The sequence below is a fragment of the Rhinichthys klamathensis genome, unplaced genomic scaffold, assembly GCF_029890125.1.
Source record: "Rhinichthys klamathensis goyatoka isolate OS25496 unplaced genomic scaffold, OSU_Roscu_1.1 h1tg000301l_1, whole genome shotgun sequence".
Taxonomy (NCBI): Eukaryota; Metazoa; Chordata; class Actinopteri; order Cypriniformes; family Leuciscidae; genus Rhinichthys; species Rhinichthys klamathensis.
Genome location: NW_026606820.1, coordinates 1,787,995 through 1,811,011, shown reverse-complemented (window position 1 = coordinate 1,811,011; position 23,017 = coordinate 1,787,995). Strand labels below are relative to the sequence as shown.

At 39.1% G+C, this 23,017-nt stretch overlaps 1 protein-coding gene across 4 annotated transcripts in view; it reads right to left on the bottom strand.

The window, feature by feature from the left end:
- drp2 (dystrophin related protein 2) overlaps positions 1-23,017 on the bottom strand; it is a 207,222-nt gene that overhangs the window by 107,706 nt on the left and 76,499 nt on the right. For all 4 annotated transcript variants that reach the window (XM_056270290.1, XM_056270291.1, XM_056270292.1 and 1 more), the window contains one exon: positions 2,398-2,566. In XM_056270290.1, the coding sequence (XP_056126265.1) occupies positions 2,398-2,566 (169 nt within the window). The remainder of the gene's footprint in view (positions 1-2,397; positions 2,567-23,017) is intronic.

Genomic DNA, 23,017 nt, shown 5'->3' with positions numbered 1-23,017 from the left:
TTGCTACCGACTTGGTACCTAAGTATCGGTTCTCATGACATCCCTATTTGAAGCCTCATTCATTTCTCCATTTGGATCCTTAAAGACCCACTGCGATGAAAATAATGTTTTTCTAGGTGTTAACATGTTCTTGTGGCATTTTTCTGATGTTAGAGGACCTATCTTGAGAAAAATAAGCTCAAAGTTGTATTTCTGAGTATTTCTACATTCAAATGGCTGTGAATCAGTAGCAGACGCAAAAATGCCGGCTAAAATAGACTGGAGTTGTGACGTAGTAACTCCACTGGGCGTCTCCACACGCGACGTCTTGGAGTGAAATAATGATCGGTGATCGGTGATAACTTTGATTAACTTCGGATAATAATAATTAACGTGTATATAATACTGTTGCCCCACCGGTATTGGGGGTGTAAGCTAGCGGGAGAGACAGAGCTCTCAGCAACGGGCAGGGGGAGGGTCGTCTCCGTGCCAACGGCTCCGCCCACAGCGCAGAGGCAAATTGCTAATGAGCTACTGCCGCTCTGCTGAAGCGAAGTCCCAGAAAACGGCACAGGTTTTGTGATTTTGGCTAAAAATGGCATAATCATAATTTAAAGACCACTGGGAATGTTTAAAAATAGCTCAAAATATGATCGGAGTGGGACTTTAAAGGGATAGAACAACATGAGGGCGAGTAAATGATGACATAATTTAATGGTCTCCAACTGACAAAAGTTTCATGTTGCCTACACAGTTAACCATCTACTTTTAATAATTTAAAGAAAGTTTAAGAACATCTCACTTCCAAAACGAGCACAAAGCCTTGAAGGAATATTCCATTTCCTCTCTCTATTGCAGACTGCACTCACAAAGTACATTTAGCACATGTCAAGTTTGACATGACAGTAGACCCATTAGCAAAAGGGGTTTTAACATTCTAATCTCCGAGCCTAAAGAAAAGACAGCAATTAGCATGCTGTTAGTGCTCAATTGAGCCTTTTCCTGCCTGTAGTTGAAAAGATGGGACGCAGCTTTGAGGATAGCTGAAAGGTCACCATTCTCTTCCCTGCAGTTTAGCGATGAGCATGGAGCAGAAAAGAACTGAACCGGAATGCCCTTTTTATTACTTTTACCACTGCAAGCTCTGCACTTATACTTCACAATGTAAATCTATGTGGAATGATATCAACAAAGAAAAGAAGAATCATACATTACTGAACTATAATCAAAATTGTGTCCGTTCAGAATGTGTTGATTATTTACAATCTACGAAGACAAAGATATGCTATGAACAGATTTAAAGATGTGGGTTTTGAGTCGCATCATAAGCACCCACACACAGCTGCGCCATCAGAGAAGTGAGAAACATCCAGGCACATCTGCAATCACACATTCCCAGCATGCCTCTGTCCACCCATATACCCCCCTCAGCCACATAGCCCCCCGGTCACAGCACATTCACTGCCGTGTGTGTGGACCCCAATGAAGCCAAACATTCTGATGAGAATGACAAAGACAAGCTCTGTTCTGCCCCGCTAGCAAGTCTGTTTGATTTCTTTCTGTCACAGTGCCTTAGAAAGAAAAAACTGCTAAAAATTCAAGTAAATTATTCATGTTGTTTTGTGCTCTGAAAAACAATCCACAAAATCAAGCAGTGATTCAGTATTATGCATAAAACAAATAAAGTTCTACAGTTCTAATGTCAATGTTCTACAAAAACACCATTGCAGAGACGAAAACCTTAACCCTAATCCATTAATTAACTTACAAATATATATATATATATTATTTGCTTACAAACTAAATCAGAAAATTAATTTGATCCTACAAAAATGTCTGCCATTGCATTTTACAGATGCTAAAGCTGAAAAATCAGGCCATTAGATGGAAGAGACATCTGTCTGTCAAAACACAGCCAACTGAAAAAGTCAGCCACTGAACGCTGGTGCAATATAATCCCAGAGGGTCTTTTGTAGCGGCCACTTAGTATTCCATCCATTTCCATTACATGTGATGTTGTATGGATGTATCCTTCCTTCTGGGCCAGATGATGTCAGCTTACTGACAAGGGTTCCGCTATTGCTGGCTATCCTTGGATGATCTTATTATTCTGTGCTGCAGGAAAGATGTCTAAACCAATCACACCCTGTTAAATTTATCCCCAGAGAAAAGTTGGGGTCGAGACTGTAATTATGAGGCTAAGTATGTAAACAAAGCACCTTGCATTACAGACATACAAATGACATTCAAAACAGCCCAAACTCAATCAGCGGTTTCATTAGTGCCTCTGAGACTGGGAGAATTTGCAATATGTGCATCTCTAACTGGTGCTATACTAAGGAAAGGTTAATAATCCCCAGAAGACAATGAACCTAATAGAAGCGTGATACAAGCAGATGGACAAAAAATGAGGTATACCTGATGTTGTGGGATTTGCGCTTGATCTCGTTCCAGCAGAGATTCATGTCGTGATCAGGGTGTTTGTTCCTCTGCCCCCTGCACTGGGTGGGCAACTCCTGCCCCTCAGGATCCACCGCCGACTGGCAGGGTACACAGTGGCATCCCGGCCACGAGGGCCGCCCTGCAGCTGCAACACACAGTTAAGGATTTAGAGAACTCCCATGATCACTAATTATTATTAAACTCTGTGCTCAAGTGTTAATTTTTTCATTACACTGCCCACATCTTGTGTATGTGTCATGCAACTATTAATTCTGATGTGGTTTTCTTTTTTTCATTAGTGGAGCAAAATAATACAAAAAAAAAACAGCATGCAATGTAAGTTTGTGTCTAAAAATGTAAGTTACTTGATATTAACTGCTTGTTTATGGAATTGTAGGCTTATAAAAGCAATATCACAGTTGGTGCCCACATCTGAACCACGGCTCTGATGATATCCTGAAGCACAACACTCTTACTTGCATAATATTGCTCGATTATACAGTAGCCTTTTTTCATCATATTAACTTTTTATATTGAGAGAGATTAGAAGTAAGAGAACTTCAAAAAAAATTGCGACACATTATATAGTGGCTTTAGGAATGGAAGTCCCACTTTTCCATTAGAAGAGCCAATTGCCTGTTTTTTTTATCCTGGAATTAATGCCCATGTGCCTAAAAATACTTCACTTTTAGCTGAAGAAGCAATTTTAGGATACCATTGTTGTCAGATATGGATATATTTGCTGATATAATGATAATTTTGACAAACAGCTTTGGCGATTTCGTCTTTCACCATTCAAGTAGAGCTGTACAGTACTTGCATGCCTAGGGCTGGGTATCATTTAAAATACTGATTTTACACTCAAATACACTCAATACTGATACCTCGACTTCGATACCGGTTCCTGAACGATACTTTTTTCGATACCAATTTTATAAAACCCGTTTTAACAAGATTTAACAAGATTACATATTACCTAAAAAAAAAAACAGTTTGTTGACTTTTTTTACAAACTCAATGACTCATATAGGCCACTGAGGGGCGGAATATTTGCCTCGCACTCAAGCGCACGCATAAAGCTTGCCGCAAAGCACTGCCAAAAGTAGCCAAACGATTATGAATGTGTCAGGAAAAAATAGCAAGGAGTCATTTTAATTGTTTGTTAATAAACTAGTGTTTTCTGAGTCAGTGTTGGCTGTAAAGATGAAGTTAACGTTGCTGACTCGTCATCTCCGCAGTGTAGTGAACGCACGCGCCTATAGAGAGAAATGCACCTTTCATTTGGATTACATAATCAGAGAGTATTTGTTTTCGATTCGAATTGGTTCGTTTAAAAGTAAACATTTCAAGCTTTCTATATGCCTATTTCTCATGTCTGTGAGGCAAGTAGCCTATACGCTGAGTTTCGGTTTATTTGTGACGCGCTCCGGTTCTTCTTGCAGTCGAAGACAGAGCAACTTTCTGACAGAAAAGTATAAGGAAAAAAGGGGCTGTGTTTTGGGAAGTGAGCTGAGCCAGACTTGAACTATACCAGTCACACCACATCTCCATCATACATAATTATAATCAAACAGAAGTGATCCCTAAAATAACCAAAAAACAGGCACAGGGACAAACAAATACCCATTTGTACAGATGCACCTCAGCTGAACCCTGAAGCACACGGCAGATAAATACAATACCAGTAATGCCTGAGGGTCACGTAAGCTCTGTTTCTCTCAGCCAGAGCCAGAGTGGCAGTAACTCTGCTGTTACTTAAAGTATCGCTGGAATTCAGCACACGTCCAGAGCAAAGGGATGGAGACACGAATCATTCCAGCAAAAGTCTCATGATTAAGGAGCTTTCCCTCAATCATAAAACCCTTGTGTATTGTTCAGTGCCGCTGTCAGACTGCCTTTATGTTCCTCTCTTTGCCTTTCATTAGTCCCAGGGAGTGACTAGCCATAGGGAGTACTAAATTTCCAAAATTTTTGCACTAAGCATTTTCCATCATCAAACACTCAAAGTTAATCTTTAAAACACAAATAGTTTAATATCACTAAAACGTTGTGATGCCTAATTTATGTGGCATTTAAAATGATTGATTTTACACAAGACTTTATAAATTTAATATCTGCCATTAAGCAGCGATTGACCATAGCAGGAAAATAATACATCTGTTTTGTGAATCATTACAAATTCACCATGAAATAAATAATAAATAAATACAACCTTGCCATTTCATTTATTGAAAATGTTGTATAGTCATCCCATCCCTGTTTAGCCCCTTCATCCCACAAATCATCTACAGTACTCAAGCAGACCCCCTGCTAAATCACCATGACGATATACTGTCACCTAGTCACTGCTGCATAATCTCAGCCGACATCTGTGCAGAAATAAACACATCCGGCTGTCCGGGCCCATACGGCCGTGACACAGCCAAAACAAACAGAACCTTAGAAGATGTGTCTCAATGAGAAATTCTGTATGCTATGTTCCCCAGAGCAGTAAGTGAATTAAAGTCTCCACACGGCTCTAATGCGTCCCTCCTCAGGCGGTTCCTCTTAATTCACTGTCATTTTTCAGTCTTTCTTGAATCTCTCTCTCCCTCTCTCCCTCTCTCTCTCTCTGTTTAATGCACTGTCTCTGTGATTAATCCTGGTTGTTTATGGTTCATCAGATAGCTAGATGAGGGCGTCAGATATTGTTAAAGGTCCCCTGACATGAAATTTTCACTTTCTGAGGTTTTTTAACATCCCCTAGCCTGTATATGGTCCCCCAGTGGCTAGAAATTTCAATCGGTGTAAACTGAGCTTTGGCTATCTTTCTCTGTCTTTGAGAAAATGAAAGCTCAGACGGGCTGATCTTGAATCTCCTCCGTATGACGTCATACGGAGGAAAGGTAACCTCCCCTTTCTCTGCTTTGCCCGCCCAGAGAATTTGGCTCGCCCATGAAAAAGTGAGCTAGGAAGTACGAACGCACGAGCACGATTTGAGTTTTTCCTCGAGAGATATCATGGCTTGCAAACGAGCGAAGCATGGCAGTTGATCAGTGTTCGGATGTACAAATTAACACAAAAGTATTTTTTAGCTCCTTCATCCGAGCCTCTGAAGAAACAATGGGTTAATTTTATTTTCTCTGGAAATGCGCCGACACAACTTCCCAAAGTTTTGTATGGTCCAAACATTTCACCGACGACTGTTTCCTCAACTTGGGCCAATACAGAGCTGGCCTGGATGAACGTCTGAAAATAAATCGATCGAGCTACCAAGCAACAATTTCTGATGTGTAGCCTATAATTGTTCAAGTTCAGACAGGTAATCTTTCTCTCAAAATCGTTCAATACTGTTTATGAATAAGTCAAGCCAGTGACTAAAATATCAACTTCACATCGTTTCTTTTAGTAGGATGAAAATAATCTTATTTAAATTGTGAACAAATTATACAGAAAGCGATCAAAGAACAATCTTTCCACACAGCGCGAGTTTATCTGCACAACTCGTTATGAAATCAATGACGCGCGTTACACTGCACAATGAAGCTCTTACTGTATTAGGTATTTACATCATCGTGTTTGCATTGGGGAAAGCATTAGAGAGAGTGCAGAAACTGAGTTGGTGATGATAAGATCTTCATTCTCGCGATCAACAGACTGTCATCTGCTTGCTCAATGCTCAGCACGGCAACATTTTATGTGACGGGAATAGATCTAAATACTTTAAAAACTTCTCACAATTCGTTAATCTCGATAGCTGTAATAGTAAAAACGTATAATAGCGGTAGTAAAAGTATTCGAGAGAGTTTCGCATGTAATATGTAGCTATTTCATATGCAAGCATGTCAGCCAATCACAGCAGTGGCCGGTTACACCGAATCCCACAGCAGACACGCCCCTTCAAACAGAGCGTTCAAATCAGAGGCTAAAATCAGGCTAGGAAAAATGCCTTTTATTTCTAAATTATGACTATTTTTGATCTAAAAAACATACTAACATTATAAGGGCAACCCAGGAAACATTATAAAATAATAAAATAACCCCATGTCAGGGGACCTTTAAAACTCAAAATGATCTGGAGACATTGAGGTAGATATAGAGGGGTGAACACCAGCAGTGCAGGATCTCTTCCTGTTTTGTGTTTATGTGCCATTACAAGTCCCCGCTCACGCCCTCACCGCTCAGTGATTTGTGTGTTTGACAAAAAAATGTGCTGAATCGGCTCAAAACAAAAACAGTTGCGGAAATGAGCCTCTGGCGAGGACTTACAGAGAGGCTTCTCCTCCAATCAGAGACGACTGGATGGAGTGTGTTCTGCTGTCCACTGCCAGGACCCTGCACCACTTCATTGGGTCCAGGCACCACATGGACTGGCATGCCAACAGAAATCCTACGCCATGCCAAACATACACAAATTTACACCAATTCTTTGTGGATGCAGTTCTATGGAATTCAAATGCAATAAATAAATCTATAGGGGAGTCTGGAGCTTATTGTCATATGGTCAGGACTCGGCAATAAGGACTAACCGATGGCCCGGGGCCAGCGTGAAAGACACTCGGGCCAGTTGAAGGAACTGTCACCTGCCCGATTGAACCCATGCTGGATCTTCATGGAAGTTGATAATTTGCAAATTTTTTTAGCCTTGCCAATTTAAATTCAAGCGCACGTAGAGGCGAAGGTACCTGCGCCTCTCAGTTTGGTACTCGCGTGCTGTGTGATAAGTTTTGTATTCACAGCAACACACATCCAAAGCGCACACCAAGAACACCGCGTCTCACAGTGTGCAATTACTCTTTTACGTCTTCCTGAGCTTGCACTGACATATTCACACAAAATTATGTCAAATTGCCCATCTTGTCAAGATCATCGTAAACAGTCAGTTATGTCTAAGGTGAACTTAAACATGTGAGGTAAGATGCATGTGTAACAGTATATCGTTTCCGTGCAGCTCTTAAAGTGACAGCAGCCTAATTTTACTGCTGCTGACTGTTTTTATGTTAATCAAACAAAAGACAGAATAAAAACGCTCACTACTATTGACTGAATAACTTTAATAAGAGTTCATCTATATTTATACAGTGAAGACTGTGTAGTGATATTTTACATTTGATTACTATTTCTGTACCTGAAAATCTTGTTATATTACTGACTGTCTCTAACAATATTTAAATTAAATTGATATAAGTTAGGATAGTAGTTTTTGGTGTCATAACCATAACCATAGGTTACAAGGATCAAAAACAACTAAAACAATAACTAGGTCTACTTTATTTAATTAATTTATTTAAAATTTTGGCAGGGTAAGAACACAATTTAACCATTGGCCCGACCGGGCAAGTATAGAAAATCTTTAATGTTGAGCCCTGTGGGTGGGTTGTTACAAGGGCTATATCTCAGCAAGTACAATGTTTTGAGTCGATTATCACTCTAGCAGTTGGTAACACTTCTTGGTTCAAACAGCTCTTAACATAAGAATAATTATTGTGCATTTAATTCTTTAAACGAATTATATTTTTGCTGTTTGCTAAACAAGTGCAAACACATTAACATAGAGTTAGACAAGAGTCCCCTATAAAATGAAGGCAGATTTGAACTGAAAGGTTATTAATTGAATTAATAATATTTTTGCTATTGTTTTGTGCCATTAAATTGGTTTACATTTTGTGGGGGGGAAGGGGCATTAAATAATCTATAACAGCTGATTTAATAGAAGGTTCCTAATGTGACAACTTTCCTCTTATAATGTGACAATATACCCTTACAATAAAGAACTGTATCGTTTATCCCTTGGGAAATAAAATTGGAAGCAAAAGTAGCAAAAGTATATATGCCTACATAGAAATTGACTTTCAGAATACAGAAAATGAACCCACACTGAACATACACTTCCGTTCAAAAGTTTGGGGACAGTTTTTTTTTTTTTTTAAGAATTTAATACTTTTCAGCAAGGTTGCATTAAATTGATAAAAAATTTCAGTAAATAAATTTATAAATGTTACAAAAGATTTCCATTTTAAATTAATACTGTTTTTCTGAACTTTCTATTCATCAAAGAATCCTGAAAAATGTATCAGTTTCCACAAATATATTAATCAACACAAATGCTGAAAATTCTGCTTTTGCAATCACATGAATACATTTTAAAATATATTATAATAGAAAAGTTATTTTAAATTGTAATAATATTTCACAATTTTACTGTTTTTGTTACATGCAGGTGAGCATAAACGACTTATTTTAAAATTAAATATTTTAATATTGTAAAAAAAAAAATCTTACAGACCTAAAACGGTATAAGTATATTCACTGGTTAAAAAGTGCATTTCATTGGATCTTTGTTGCTTAAATACACATTACAACTGAAGGTCTAATTCATTATGCAAGTTCATGTATACAGTATATTCTTTTTTCTTGGTTCAAACCATTTTATGCAATACAAGAAAAAGTTATGGACAGACTTCTTCATTGTATCTCTAGTTGACTCAGAGGTGCACAACATACAGTATACAAAAGGAAGGTCAAAGCCGAGCCAATCTACTGACACACTATGTGCAGAACATTTCACTGACCAGTGCTGAGCCACAGAGCTTTAAGTACTTCACTTTGCCTTCACTAAAATATAACACTTAGTTGGTAGAGCAATGTCATCTCGAATGCCTTAGAAGCATGAATGTCAGGTGATCAAAGCCTGTAAAGGAGAAAGACAGGATATGTACCATTTAAAAAGCAGACCTTGATAATCTGATTCAGACCTCAGTGCACTGCACTGTGAAAAACGTCTGTCTTTGAACCCTACAGTCAACAAGACAGTGATAGTTCTTACCTCAGAGTGGAGACCACTTCAGAAGCTCTGCCTCTGACACCAGCATGTGCATTCAAGAGCCTGTCTCTCGTTATATACACATAATGGATCCTCTCCTTTGTCATCCACAGTGGGTGAGTTGGGCTTACAGAGACGGCCTGCTGTTTATGGTCTGGAAGGAGTTCTCAAATGCTGCAGAGGTCCTTCAATCAAATGCACTATTGTCCTACACATTCCACATCACACAACCTGACTTGTCCACCCACCAGGGTAGCAAAATGCCATGTACATAATCCAGCAGGCTGCAACTGGCTGCCCGCCTGTCTAAGTGACACTCAACACATGGCAGCTGGCCACTGTCCGCCTCTCTGGCCTACCCAGAGTCCTCCTGTTGTGCTGGGTTTTCCCTACCTCTCAAACAAACTCCAACTCTCCTCTGTGTATTCATTACTTCCTTGCTGGACCAAATGATGTGATTAGGTTTATCCGTTGAGGCCCAACTCACCTAATGCACCAGAGGTATATAAAAAAAACCTTGAGAATGTTATCAGTTAACATCACATCCATCCCAATGGCAATTTCTGTGATCAATATGAGAAGCTTAACATATAAAAAAAAATTCACTCAATAAATGCAGCCTTCGTTTTTCTCCACTTTTTTTTTATCAAATAAAGGTAGTCTTAGGGGCACACATAATGTGTTTTTCCATTCCAATGCACTTGCGTCTTTGGCAGCGCCTCGTGCATGACACGGCATTCTAACAACGAGTTGCAAGGTATAAGAAGAAAAACGCATTTCTAGACCTTGCGCTTTTTCTGATTTAAGCAAAAACTCGTTCTGTGCACTGGCCCTAATCACAAAACTTTTGAACAGTAATGTATGTACACAGCTAATTTTGAATGACTGTGAATTGTGACCAGCTAACGGTGCTATGCTAAACAGCCAAATCTTGCGCATTACATACAAGCCTAGTAGCCAAAATCCGCTAACGAAAGCAGAATCTTAGGTTTCAGTGCAACTTTGGTTCGGTTTAAACAGAGCACAAAAACAGTTTGCCCTCTCCAGAAAAGCTATTATACCCTCAATGACAAATAGTAATTTTCTGTACAAAAACATGCCACATGCACACTTATTTATGAAGGCAGTGCTCTTGTATTCCACTCTGAGAGCAGCATTGGAAATTAGACCTCCATTAGCATTAGAAGTCATTATCCCAGGCTATGGTTGGTTCAGCGAGATGACAGGCCATTATTCTGGCACTTCCGTAGTGCACCTTTTGTCTCTGTGCATCAGATGAACAATTGATGAGCAAATGTTTTATTCATACGTGTGTACGAGTATACTTAAGTGCCGAAGTTCTAGCAGACAAACCTCAGCAGACTACTTATCCATGCCACAAACTGATTGGAACCTCTAGCCATGCCCCACGCAATAGACCTTTTCCTGGATTGGGGGGGAAAAAAAGGGTGAAAAGACTCTGGTCGAGAGGAGTGGAGCCCTCTACACCAAACAAAATCTTCTGAGTCACAGATCTCCAGGCTGGATAGACTCTCCAGTAAAGCACCTCTCATATGCCTGACTCTGGAGAAGACATCAGTGAAATACAGAAAACCAAAGTAGTAGCAACCTAAAGTGATGTAGACATCGTTATAAAGTTTCAAGCATGTTTTCTCCAAATGAGCTGTGCTTCAATGTGATTGGAAGGTTAGGCTTATTAACCAGTGTGAGTATTGCCGAGAATAAATTTGAATACAGCTAGTAAGGTAAAGCTCTATTCGAACAGGACTAGTTTTCCAGGGGGATGTTAAAGAAATTCTTGTTTCACAGACGTACTTCGCGAATTTAATCCCTTCCGAATCTGCCAAGACTGTTTTTCTCACACAACCTCAGTAAAAATTACAGACCTACTGGTTTTCGGCAAACTCAACGGTCCTCTGAGTAATCTAATCCCATCTGAATGCGAATGTCTGTGATTGCTGATGTTGTATTATCCTAACGCTTTTCCTCATATATATATATATATATATATAATATATTTTACCTACCTGAGCTACCATTGGCACACCGATCTTCAGCATGCTTTCATTTCGTATCAATATGGATGGTATCTGACGAAAAAATAACATTATAAAATTAATAAATAGAGCCAAATCGCGGAAACTGTGAAGAATGCCCATTTTAATATCGGTGTTAGGTAAGAATAAGATACTTGTCTAGATTTCTCTTCTCACTTATGGAAGTTTCTTATAAACAGCCACTGCTATAAATTTGTGAAGTTCTTTACTTATTACAATTATATCAACAACTAATAAATTAAAAGACATCCGTCATACGTGATCCATGTAAGCACAGCAGATGACCTTTTGTAAAGCCTACATCTAGAAAACACACACTCCCACCTCTGTTATAATCATAGAGATGTTAGTCATCCTAATCTGTACATAAAATCAAACGTCTAGTGATAAGGATTGTAACTCAAACATTGTTCAGAAAACTAATCTGGTCCGAATAGGGCTTTAGTGTGCTGTAGAGCTCTTGCAGTTTAGTGGCATGACAAAATGCACTTGACAGTAGACAACCAGTTCTCATTGAGAGGTATTAAAATAATCCAACTTTGCTCTTTGTAAAATATCATAAAAAAGAAAGGGTGAGTAACATGAACAGACATTTGAGAGGCATGTTAAAAAAAAAACAGACCCAACAGACTGAAGCTAATGAGTTATGAACGTGTGAAAAATTGTGACTGACTGAAAAGAAAAAGACACAATCCGGTCAGTGATCATGTCACTGAAATTGTATATGTAATCTGACTCAGAGCAAATAACCATCAAGCAAACTCTTCAGTTGAAAATTCATCAGAATAATCTATTGAAAAGAAGAATTGGCAATTATTACAGGTGTCCAGTCCATTTTGTCCAGTGCAGTGTGCATTTATTTTCATCACAACTAAAGGCGATGGAGGGTGTGAAGAAATAATCAGTGGATAAAAAGACTGTTGAGAAGCTGGATGGGTGGAAAAGGAAGAATCAACAGCTGTTTTGACATTTTTACAAATCAAAATGGTGAACACACCAATTACAGACTATGGAGCCATGTCTCTGACAGGAGTGCTGACAGCTTCTCGTTGCTATGCTAATGCTCTTTGTATGCACAGAACTTGTGTTTGGAATACATACACATATAATATTGCAGAGTTCTGGCACACATAAACATTGCAGACGCATTGAATTTATTCAGAGATTTATGCATGAAAACCTGTGCATATAAACATAGCTATTAATAAACATGGTATATAAATGTAATAATACACATCACTCGCACACAGTGATGGGAAATCGTGCTGCACACACAGAAACATTCAGGAGCACAGACATTTGTTGTCAACGTTGCCCCGCTTGCCCCTTCCTTAGCAACAAAGTGGTAACATCACTGTTTTTGAAGTAATTAAACGTAGCTTTATTGTTAGTAGAGAGACACGGCACAGATGGAGGTAATTCACACACATTTCTCTCTCTCTCACTCTCTCGCTCTACGATTCATTTAAATACATGTTATAATTTAATCAAATAAATACCGTACAACTTTATCTGTGTCCGATTTAAAAGTGGGCAGAATGCTACAAGTTTAACAAGTTCTACTAGCGAAAATAACCTTTATTTTAACCCTTTCAGTCCAATTTTGTTCTGTAAACATCAATGACAGCCAGTCATTGTCAGTCTTGGCAAGTAACCATGGTATAAACGAGGTAATTTATGGCTAGGTGTCAATTTTAATGCACGACGTGGAGGCAAAGAAATCACCCAATGGAAATAATCGACTCGATTACCAAAATAATCATTAGTGACAGGCCAACATTACACATTAAAGTCTTATATGCAAACCTAGCAATTTATTTTCCCTTTATATATATATATATATATATATATATATACACACTCACCTAAAGGATTATTAGGAACACCATACTAATACTGTGTTTGACCCCCTTTCACCTTCAGAACTGCCTTAATTCTACGTGGCATTGATTCAACAAGGTGTTCAGCATTCTTTAGAAATGTTGGCCCATATTGATAGGATAGCATCTTGCAGTTGATGGAGATTTGTGGGATGCACATCCAGGGCACGAAGCTCCCGTTCCACCACATCCCAAAGATGCTCTATTGGGTTGAGATCTGGTGACTGTGGGGGCCATTTTAGTACAGTGAACTCATTGTCATGTTCAAGAAACCAATTTGAAATGATTCGAGCTTTGTGACATGGTGCATTATCCTGCTGGAAGTAGCCATCAGAGGATGGGTACATGGTGGCAGGCCCGGATTGGCTAATCGGGAGCACCGGGAGAATTCCCGGTGGGCCGGTCTGTTTTATTGGCCAGGAGGGCCGGTGTTGTCATGGCACTGGGTTGAATGCTCCAGTCTCATCGCAGCACCACTTTTTTTTATTATAATTTTCTCGCAGCCCCACAAAAAAAAAGTCAGTTGTTAGAGATGTGCGAACAAAGAATAAGAGAAACAAAACATGGATAATGGGCGCAAAGGCGGCGCTGAAAAGGCCAGAATAATAGGCCAAATAGCCTCAGGGCCGTACCCACCATTGCGGTCTCCGAGGTCCGGACCTCGGTCATTTTTCTAAGTGTATAATGAACTTTGTGAAATAATTGTCTAATACTCTAATTTGGTGCTGCAATGATTCGCATATCGCGACGATAACCGACCTCATAATCTGAGCTGCTTCAGTAGCTACTCAACGCCGCTCGTTGGCAATGGCAAAATGTTTGAGATGACCGATCAAAGCAAGCGGGATTTATCTTAACAGAAGCGCGAGCCGCGGCCGCGCGCGAATCCCAACGCGACGCTTCAAGAGATTAGCAAGTGTGGAACTAAACTAAACAGCTGTTTTACGATAGAAGTTTTAAACGACCGAAATAAATAATCAGTTTGCAAAGACTGTATCAATCAAAGGGGAGATTTACAGGTAACCTAAAGAGAAAGAGACTGAGAGAAGAAGAATGAGAGAAGGAGATGGAGATGAGAGAGGAGAGCAGGAAGAGCAATAGCCTATTGCATTCTGTGCCCAGAAGGAGAATAACTTTATTACAATGGATTCCTATTTAACACAGATATACATGTTCTTTGCCAATGAAAGTGGAAAAATAATATGCCCCCGAACCCAGATCACTTTTGGGACCTTTGTATTTATAAATCCCTGTGTACGGCTATTGCACTGAATAGAAAATTATATTTTTGACAAATACAATGAATTACAAGGCTTTACAGAACAGTGCACTATTGCAGACTTATATACTGAGGGTTTAATTACATTATTTTAATATAGTCGGTCGGGAACTAAAGTGGGCCGGTCTAAGGTATGAAACTCCAGGGCTGAAAATTAGTCCCACTCCGGCCCTGCATGGTGGCCATTAAGGGATGGACATGGTCAGAAACAATGCTCAGGTAGGCCGTGGCATTTAAACGATGCCCAATTGGCACTAAGGGGCCTAAAGTGTGCCAAGAAAACATCCCCCACACCATTACATCACCACCAGCCTGCACAGTGGTAACAAGGCATGATGGATCCATGTTCTCATTCTGTTTACAACAAATTCTGACTCTACCATCTGAATGTCTCAACAGAAATTGAGACTCATCAGACCAGGCAACATTTTTCCAGTCTTCAACTGTCCAATTTTGGTGAGCTCTTGCAAATTGTAGCCTCTTTTTCCAATTTGTAGTGGAGATGAGTGGTACCCGGTGGGGTCTTCTGCTGTTGTAGCCCATCCGCCTCAAGGTTGTGCGTGTTGTGGCTTCACAAATGCTTTGCTGCATACCTCGGTTGTAACGAGTGGTTATTTCAGTCAAAGTTGCTCTTCTATCAGCTTGAATCAGTCGGCCCATTCTCCTCTGACTTCTAGCATCAACAAGGCATTTTCGCCCACAGGACTGCTGCATACTGGATGTTTTTCCCTTTTCACACCATTCTTTGTAAACCCTAGAAATGGTTGTGCGTGAAAATCCCAGTAACTGAGCAGATTGTGAAATACTCAGACCGGCCCGTCTGGCACCAAACAACCATGCCACACTCAAAATTGCTTAAATCACCGTTCTTTCCCATTCTGACATTCAGTTTGGAGTTCAGGAGATTGTCTTGACCAGGACCACACCCCTAAATGCATTGACGCAACTGCCATGTGATTGGTTGATTAGATAATTGCATTAATGAGAAATTGAACAGGTGTTCTTAATAATCCTAATAACGGGTGTTCCTAATGTATTTATATATATATATATATATATAATCCTTTAGGTGAGTATGTGTGTGTATATATATCTATATATGTATCTATAAGGGCTGGGTAAAAAATATCGATTTCTCGATATTAATCGATTCTCATTTTTACGAACCGATATCGATTCTTAAATCTCAAGAATCGATTAGTCATCCTGTTTTCATTTGATGAATGAATGGAACATTGTAGCGCGCATCCCATCCAATAAATCGCAATAATCTTTGTGCTTTGTTACTATTTAACCTAAATAAAGTCTCAAATTACGTCCATTTTCTTACGAAATTCAAAAACATAAATACCATTTTGGTAGCCTGGCATGGCATGCCAGACCTACATCAGGATGTTAGGTCTGGGAACTCATCATTGACAGGGCTAAATACGAGGGGCGGGATAAACAGTTGTCTTTCAAATTCCCTCTGCACACAATAGGATAGCGCTACAACCAACCAGAGCAACGAAGAAGGTGACGTAGTCAGAGCGATTAAAAATGACTCAAGAGCCGTTCTTTGTTCATGTTTCAAAGAAAAGCTTAACTTTAAATCATCCAGAGTCGCGGCCAAAGCCGAATCGAAAGACAGCTGTTCGCCAGCAGCAGAAGCAGCCATTCTTTGTTTTCAAGTAGCAGTGAACCGTCGCATCTCTGTCGTCATTATGTTAAGGCAAGGCAAGGCAAGTTTATTTATATAGCACATTTCATACACAATGGCAATTCAAAGTGCTTTACATAGAAGAAATTAAAATAATCAAAACAAATAAGAATAATTAAAACAGTTTAGAATAAAAAATCAAATAAAGTAGTACTGGTCCACCCCTATCTGAGATGGAAGAGATTGAGCCGGTTTACGGTGCCACTGGACCTCTAGCCCAGGGACGTACTCTGCTGGGGTGGTGCTACACCAGTAATGCCCAGCGGGGCCCCCACAGAGCACGCTTCGCGACTCTATACACGACTCTATATGTGATTGGCCTGAATAGTTTGGTTTTTCCAGCTTGAAAGTCAACGGAGAGTTGCTAGACTACACTGGCTGCAAAATAATTTTCCTGATGTAGGCAAAATAATTTTTGCAGCCGCTAGGGGGAGTCTAGATTTCTAGGCTACCGTTTTGGCGCTGTGGCGTGAGATCGCTCTGGCTCAGCTCAGCTCAAGAGAAGCAGCAGCGCGGAGCGCACATGATCTTCTCTTCCGCCTTAATAATACCAGTTACAGTGCAAAATAAACATGAATGAGCATCTGAAAGTGTGTTAAAAGAGTACAACTTATTGAAATCCGTATCAAGTCACAAGGAATCGCTCAATCAGTGTTTCAACTGTGGAAAGACGTCAGTAAAACAGTTGTAAACAATGTCATGTAACGTCACATTTACCTCAGAAAAACCATATGTGACCATAAACTCGTTAGTCAGCAATTAAAATTAATTCTAAAGAGGAGCATTTTGCTAAATATATGCACCATATTACATATTCATTATAATTTTTAATGTTCTTCAATATTTAATGCATGTTTGAATAAATCTGGCAAGTTTTTATGACAGCCACCATTTAAATGTTTATATTTCATAAAACTTTCTTATTATAAAAATAAATAAAAGTGTAATTTAAGTGTTTGTATAGCTACAAATCAGTTAATTTTTACCTTCAATATTATAGTAGGCTACAACTGACTCCCATAGTTTACAGCATTAGTTAAGATATTTGTTTTCCTTGAGAAAATTTGCCATGTATTGTACCTGATATCCAAAATAATCAATATTGAATTGAATCGGAATTGAATCGAATTGTGAAATTTGTGTCAATACCCAGCCCTAATTATATATATATATATATATATATACACGTATATATTAGGGGTGTAACGGTTCACAAAATTCACGGTTCGGTTCGATACGACAGTGGTGTCACGTTCGGGACATTTTCAATACAACAAAAAGAAAGAAATGCCATAGAAATTTCCTTGATTAATTTTTTGATTTTTTATTAAAACTAACATCCTAAAGTATGATATTTTTTATTTTGAAAAATGGACCTATACTTGACCCATGATCTGGGGTGTCTTAGCAGCATATAAAACAAAAACAGCTCCTTACAAAAAACTGAAATGTAATATTGTAGTAGTTAAACAAATTTTGTTTTTATATGGAACTCAGTGTGCTTTTGAGACAAATGGGGGTCATCTTTGAAGGATGAACAAATAATGTTTTGGTCATCACATTAAAAATAACATTTAAATATGATAATATTTGAGTTTTGAAATGCTAGAAAAAGATGTGTGATGTAATTGAAAGCATTTTACTATTCCTGCCAAACTTCCATGGTTACAGTTAGCGTTACTACATTAAATCCATGGTGAATGTTTCTGATTTGTGGACTTAAAGCCTATATCTATTCATTCATGGGACAATGTTTTTCCTGGTTTCCACGTCAGCGCCGTTTGATCTAATAGAGATCGACGGTTAATAACAGAGAAATTGGAATGCTTCTCACTAGATCTCGCAGCGATGTTATTACTTCTGTGTCGAATTCAAATGCTTTCTTTACTGGATCTTAGCTCTGTGTAGTAATCTTATGGTAGTAACAGTGTTGCTTGCTCTCCCTATGGAGGATCCCTTTCCCACTCTACAGATAAAGCGCTGTGAATTCCGGCTCGCGTACCCCGAAGTGATAAAATAAAACAAAATTCTGTATCAAAATTTAGAGGCAAGAAAAGTAGTTTGTTTAGGCTGGGTTGTATGAATTACAAACCTGCGCACATATTTTAAAAAGCACATAACTATAGAATTCTGAATGAGCATGTGAACGCCGTCTGCGTTAATCACAGGTTCGCGTTTAAAGTCTGATCATTTCGACGGAGGTGAATCAATCAAAGTTAACTTTAGCTGGAAGTAACATTATTCAAGAACCGCTATAACGCCAAAACAATCTGTTACCTTAAATTATATGTTTATCTCTGTAAAGCTGCTTTGAAACAATTCATTGTTAAAAGCGCTATATAAATGAAGATGACTTGACTTGACTTGACTTGATAAAGATCGGCTCACGCTGCACTGACATTGGTCCAAAACTGATAATCGGTCCGTTAAGCACAAATAAGTAGCGCAGTTTCATTCCGCTTTCATTCCGTTTGCCATTTGAAGTTGGGCAACGTTGTGGTGGTCGCGCCAGCGCGACTGCTAAGAAAATTTTGGTCGCACCGGGAGGAGGAAAAATGGTCCAACAAATCGTTCGGTTAGTAATGCATACCGAACCGAAAGCCTCATACCGAACGGTTCAAAACGAATGTGTGTTACACCCCTAATATATAAATATATACATATATATACACGCGTCATATGCTTATTGGTTGATCGTCTTGATTGTTCACAGGTGTTTCTTGTTAGTCAGTAGTCTTGGTGTAAAAATCGTAGGGGTGGAAATCTCTAGGCACCTCACGATTCGATTCGATTACGATTCAGAGGACTGCGATGCGATGCTAAAACGATTATCGATGCATCTTTTTTTGGTGTGTGACTACTTGTACTTTTAAAGCAAAGTATTTATAATGATTCATTAAGAATTTACTAAAAAATTTATAAATTTAGAATTTAATAAAATATCTTTTATTAATAAAACAAATGGAAGTAATTTGGCAAGTCAACTGTAAGGTTACATTTGCCAGCATATGTACCAACATTGCAAAGAACCAACAGGAAAAGAAACGTGTGCCTCCACTAGAAGCATACTTGTAGTAAATTAATACAAACTTCAGCATATTCTGTATCTCTAACATTTAATAATAGACTTCAAACCAACATCCTCCTGTCATGTGCAATGAGCAATATAATCCTTCAGACAAAATAACAAATAATCATTTTGCTATAGCAAAATCACAAACAATTATGTGCCTCTCATACAAAAATAATGCTTGTGGACTTACGCATATTCTGAATAATTAGTAACATACAAAGCTGCTCTTATACACAACTAAATAAAAGAGTTATGACTTGAACTTTTTGCTGTATACCACAATCAAAAACAGCTTAAATACAAAAAAAGTAAATGAACATCTGCAGAGAGCACAGTCAAAATGTAACTTTTTGTGACTGGCATTACACTGATACACACTGTGACTGTGGAGGCCGTACAGTAAACCTATGTATAACATCCGTATAACAGATCGGTTTACAGCATATTGATGTGAAAACGAAACAATACAGAAAGAAGCTCTCATACAAAAAATACAAAATAGGTCAAAATGAAATTGCCAATTTTCCATACGTTAGCTTTTAACGAAGAGGGTGCCATTCGGATTTCTCGCTCAGCCATCATGCGTCTCTGTTATGTGCACGCCACAGACTGTCCGGGCGCTGCACTTCAGAGTTCCGCCTTTTGCGTTCCGTCAATATTATGTTATTAAAAAAAAAAGAACGAAAAAAAAACATTTCGAAAATCGATTTTTTACATTTGTGAATCGATTCAGAATCGTCCACATCCGCATCGCGATGCATCTAAGAATCGATTTTTTCCCCCACCCCTAATAAATAGCCCTCATGTTTCCATTGTATTCCTGTGCCGGTGTTTGTGTCAGTGTGTCCGTGCCTGTGGCCGTACCGGGACTTGTGACGGTGCCAGTATCCGTGACGGTGATGGTGTGTCCATGCCATTTTGTTTTGTTATGAGTCTCTTGTAACCAAGTCAAATTCACGGTTTTTATCCGTGTCAGTGTCCGTGCCGGTGTAGATATCCGTGCCGGGATCTGTGATGGTGTCCGTGTCCATGTTGGTGTCTGTGTCGGTGTACGTACCGGTGTGTTCATCCCGGTGTTGGTATCATGTTGGTATGGACAACAGGTTCATGCACAGATGAAGCACAGTTTGTACGCAAAAATATTTTTGTGTGCATGGTTAGAGCAAACTTTGAGTCAATGATATTGAGAGCACAGCCTCACACAATTAATTGACAGTAATAGAGATCACTTATTTGACATTGGATCCATGATAAAAACTGCCCTGAATACAAAAGTCGTCAGATTCTCATACCGTCTTCAGATCAGTTACACATGCCTAATGAACAGTGGCTGTCTGTCACCATGCAGAGAGCTGAGCTCTAGAGGCCTTTAATAAGGTTAAGGAGGGGTGGTAACATATGTAGGATTCTGATGAGATTAGTCTGTGCGGTGTAAAACAGATGACAGCACAAACACTGTGCCTCATATCAAAAGAACTAGGTCTCTGCGTTGTGTAAGACTCCCTGAGAGTAAAACTAACTACTGCAGACAGGGGCAATTAGAGAGAACTCATTTAATTGGGAACTTGGGAACTCCAGCCATTTCTTCGCTGATTTTCACTTTTGTTGTCGCATGTTTTCTCAACGAGCTCCCCCTATAGCTGTGGGGCATATATTTCACAACACTGTCGTAAAAAAACACACCTCCCCCTTTATACCGCTGCTCATGTGCATTTGTTATTATCGGAGCCGGCCAACTTTATTGCGTGGAGCTATGTCTACCGAGCTGGGTAATACTAACCGGTATTGAGGGGGGCGTGTGTGTTTATGTCCAAGTGCCGTAAAGCAGTTCGTGTTTCTCGCTCGTTCTCGCTTCTCACAAGACTTCCTATTTCCAACTTACCAGGACGTTAGTCCCCATGTTGCAGGGTTGGTTTTCCGCCTGGGAATGCTGGGGGGAGCGGGGAATGTACCCATTTTCACCGGAACAGGTTATTTAACCATCCAAATGATTTCTAAACTGTTTTATTAAGTTGAAATAGTTGCCAAGTTCCCCTTTAAGAACTTCAATCAAGACAGTTCATGTAGTTCTTTGTCCACTCTGGCTGTAAACTCACATCTGAAAACTGGGAACGGTTTACTGAGTGGTAAAGATATTGAGTGCGAGAGGAGGCAAGTGTGATTAATCTGCTGAATTACACATACACTGTTAAACGGGTTGGCAGATTGCTTCCCCTGTGACAGTCTAACATCTTCTGTCATGTGTGGAAGGAATACGTAAAAGGTTATGGCTGGCTCAGTCATCAAGCTAAATTCAGGGAATAAGTTCTCAGAAAAGGAGATTTCAGCCTGTATTAAAGATATTTACATATACAATCACTCAGTCACTGAAAATGTTCCCCTTCACAGCAGCTCTCATATATTATCGCATCTGCACATATTCAGACTTGGAGCGTGACCAACGACTGGTGTCACACCAGGTTTGACATCAGTGAATGCAACTTGCCAAATTTAAAGGGGTGATTCACAGCTGGAAAAATGTGTTTTCAGTAAAACTTGGCTGCCTATGTGGTAGAAAGGTGATTTTTGAAAATCGGTTCTACCCGTCTTCACTTTTGCCAAATAGATGGGAAAACTTCGACACCCATATTGCACTAGGCATGTTGCCATCCAAGGCCACTCTCAGTCTGCTTCTATGGATAGGGTTGACCAGAGTAAAAACTTGAGTAGGAAATATTTCTTAGCAAACTTTTAGTCATACTGGTGTCGACTTGTATTGTTCCCGGGTGCAAGAATTTAAAGAGAAAACGTTTAGCGAGAGTGAGTTACTTTTGGTTTCCAGTGAAGGATCCAGTACATTGTAGGCAGTGGCTGAAGGCTGCAAAATTATGTGAATATGGAGAAAACGCTGCGATAGACAAATCTGAAAACCTCTGTGTTTGTAGTCAACATTTCAAACGGGATGTCTACGAACACAGGGCAAACAATAATAAAAAAAATAATACATTGTTTAAATTAATACATTATTATCCAACTGTGTGATTTGTATATGTAGGCTACATTTCTGAAATACATAACTTGAACTGTAACAGATCACTCTAAATTGTAATGTAGACAAAAGCGCTATACAAATAAATGTGAATTGAATTGAAAAACTGCTTTTTAGAAAATGGCCCAATGAGATCTTAGAGCAGCTGCAGATGGGAACTAAAAACAAGCTAACTTACAGCAATAGCAAAAATGAAAATTCTAATAATTTACTCATCCTTATGTCTTTACAAACCTGTATGATCTTCTTTGATTCACAAAAGGTGAATCTTTAAAATATTCCTTGCCACTGGGGCTGTCAAGCTTTCAATAATTATATTATTGGGATTAGTATGCTAGCTGGAGCCATTTACATCCAGTCTTTGTGCTAAGCTAGGCTAGCGGTGGGTGCGTCAGATAAGAGTTACAGCACGCACGGAGATGAAAAAGGTATGTATGGACTTATCTAACTCTGGGGGATACGGTGAATAATCTAAAGTCCCAAATAGTCGGAGTGTTCCTTTAAGAGCTAAAAAGTGCCCTCCATTTCCATTTAGCCGATTACACTTAGTCTAATCAAGCATCACAGATACAATGTATGATCTTTTGACAAGCAAGCACCAAAGTCACCTTTATACTCTGAGCATAAGAGAGCACTTTTGACTAAGCTCATCTTGTTTCTAGGCGACAACAAAGCTTGTGTTTGAATGAACATCCTCTCATATCAGCCCACGTTCCTCTCTCTGCTAATTTTATCACAGCAAATATGCATGTGCTGTTTAAACCTAATTAACAGAGAT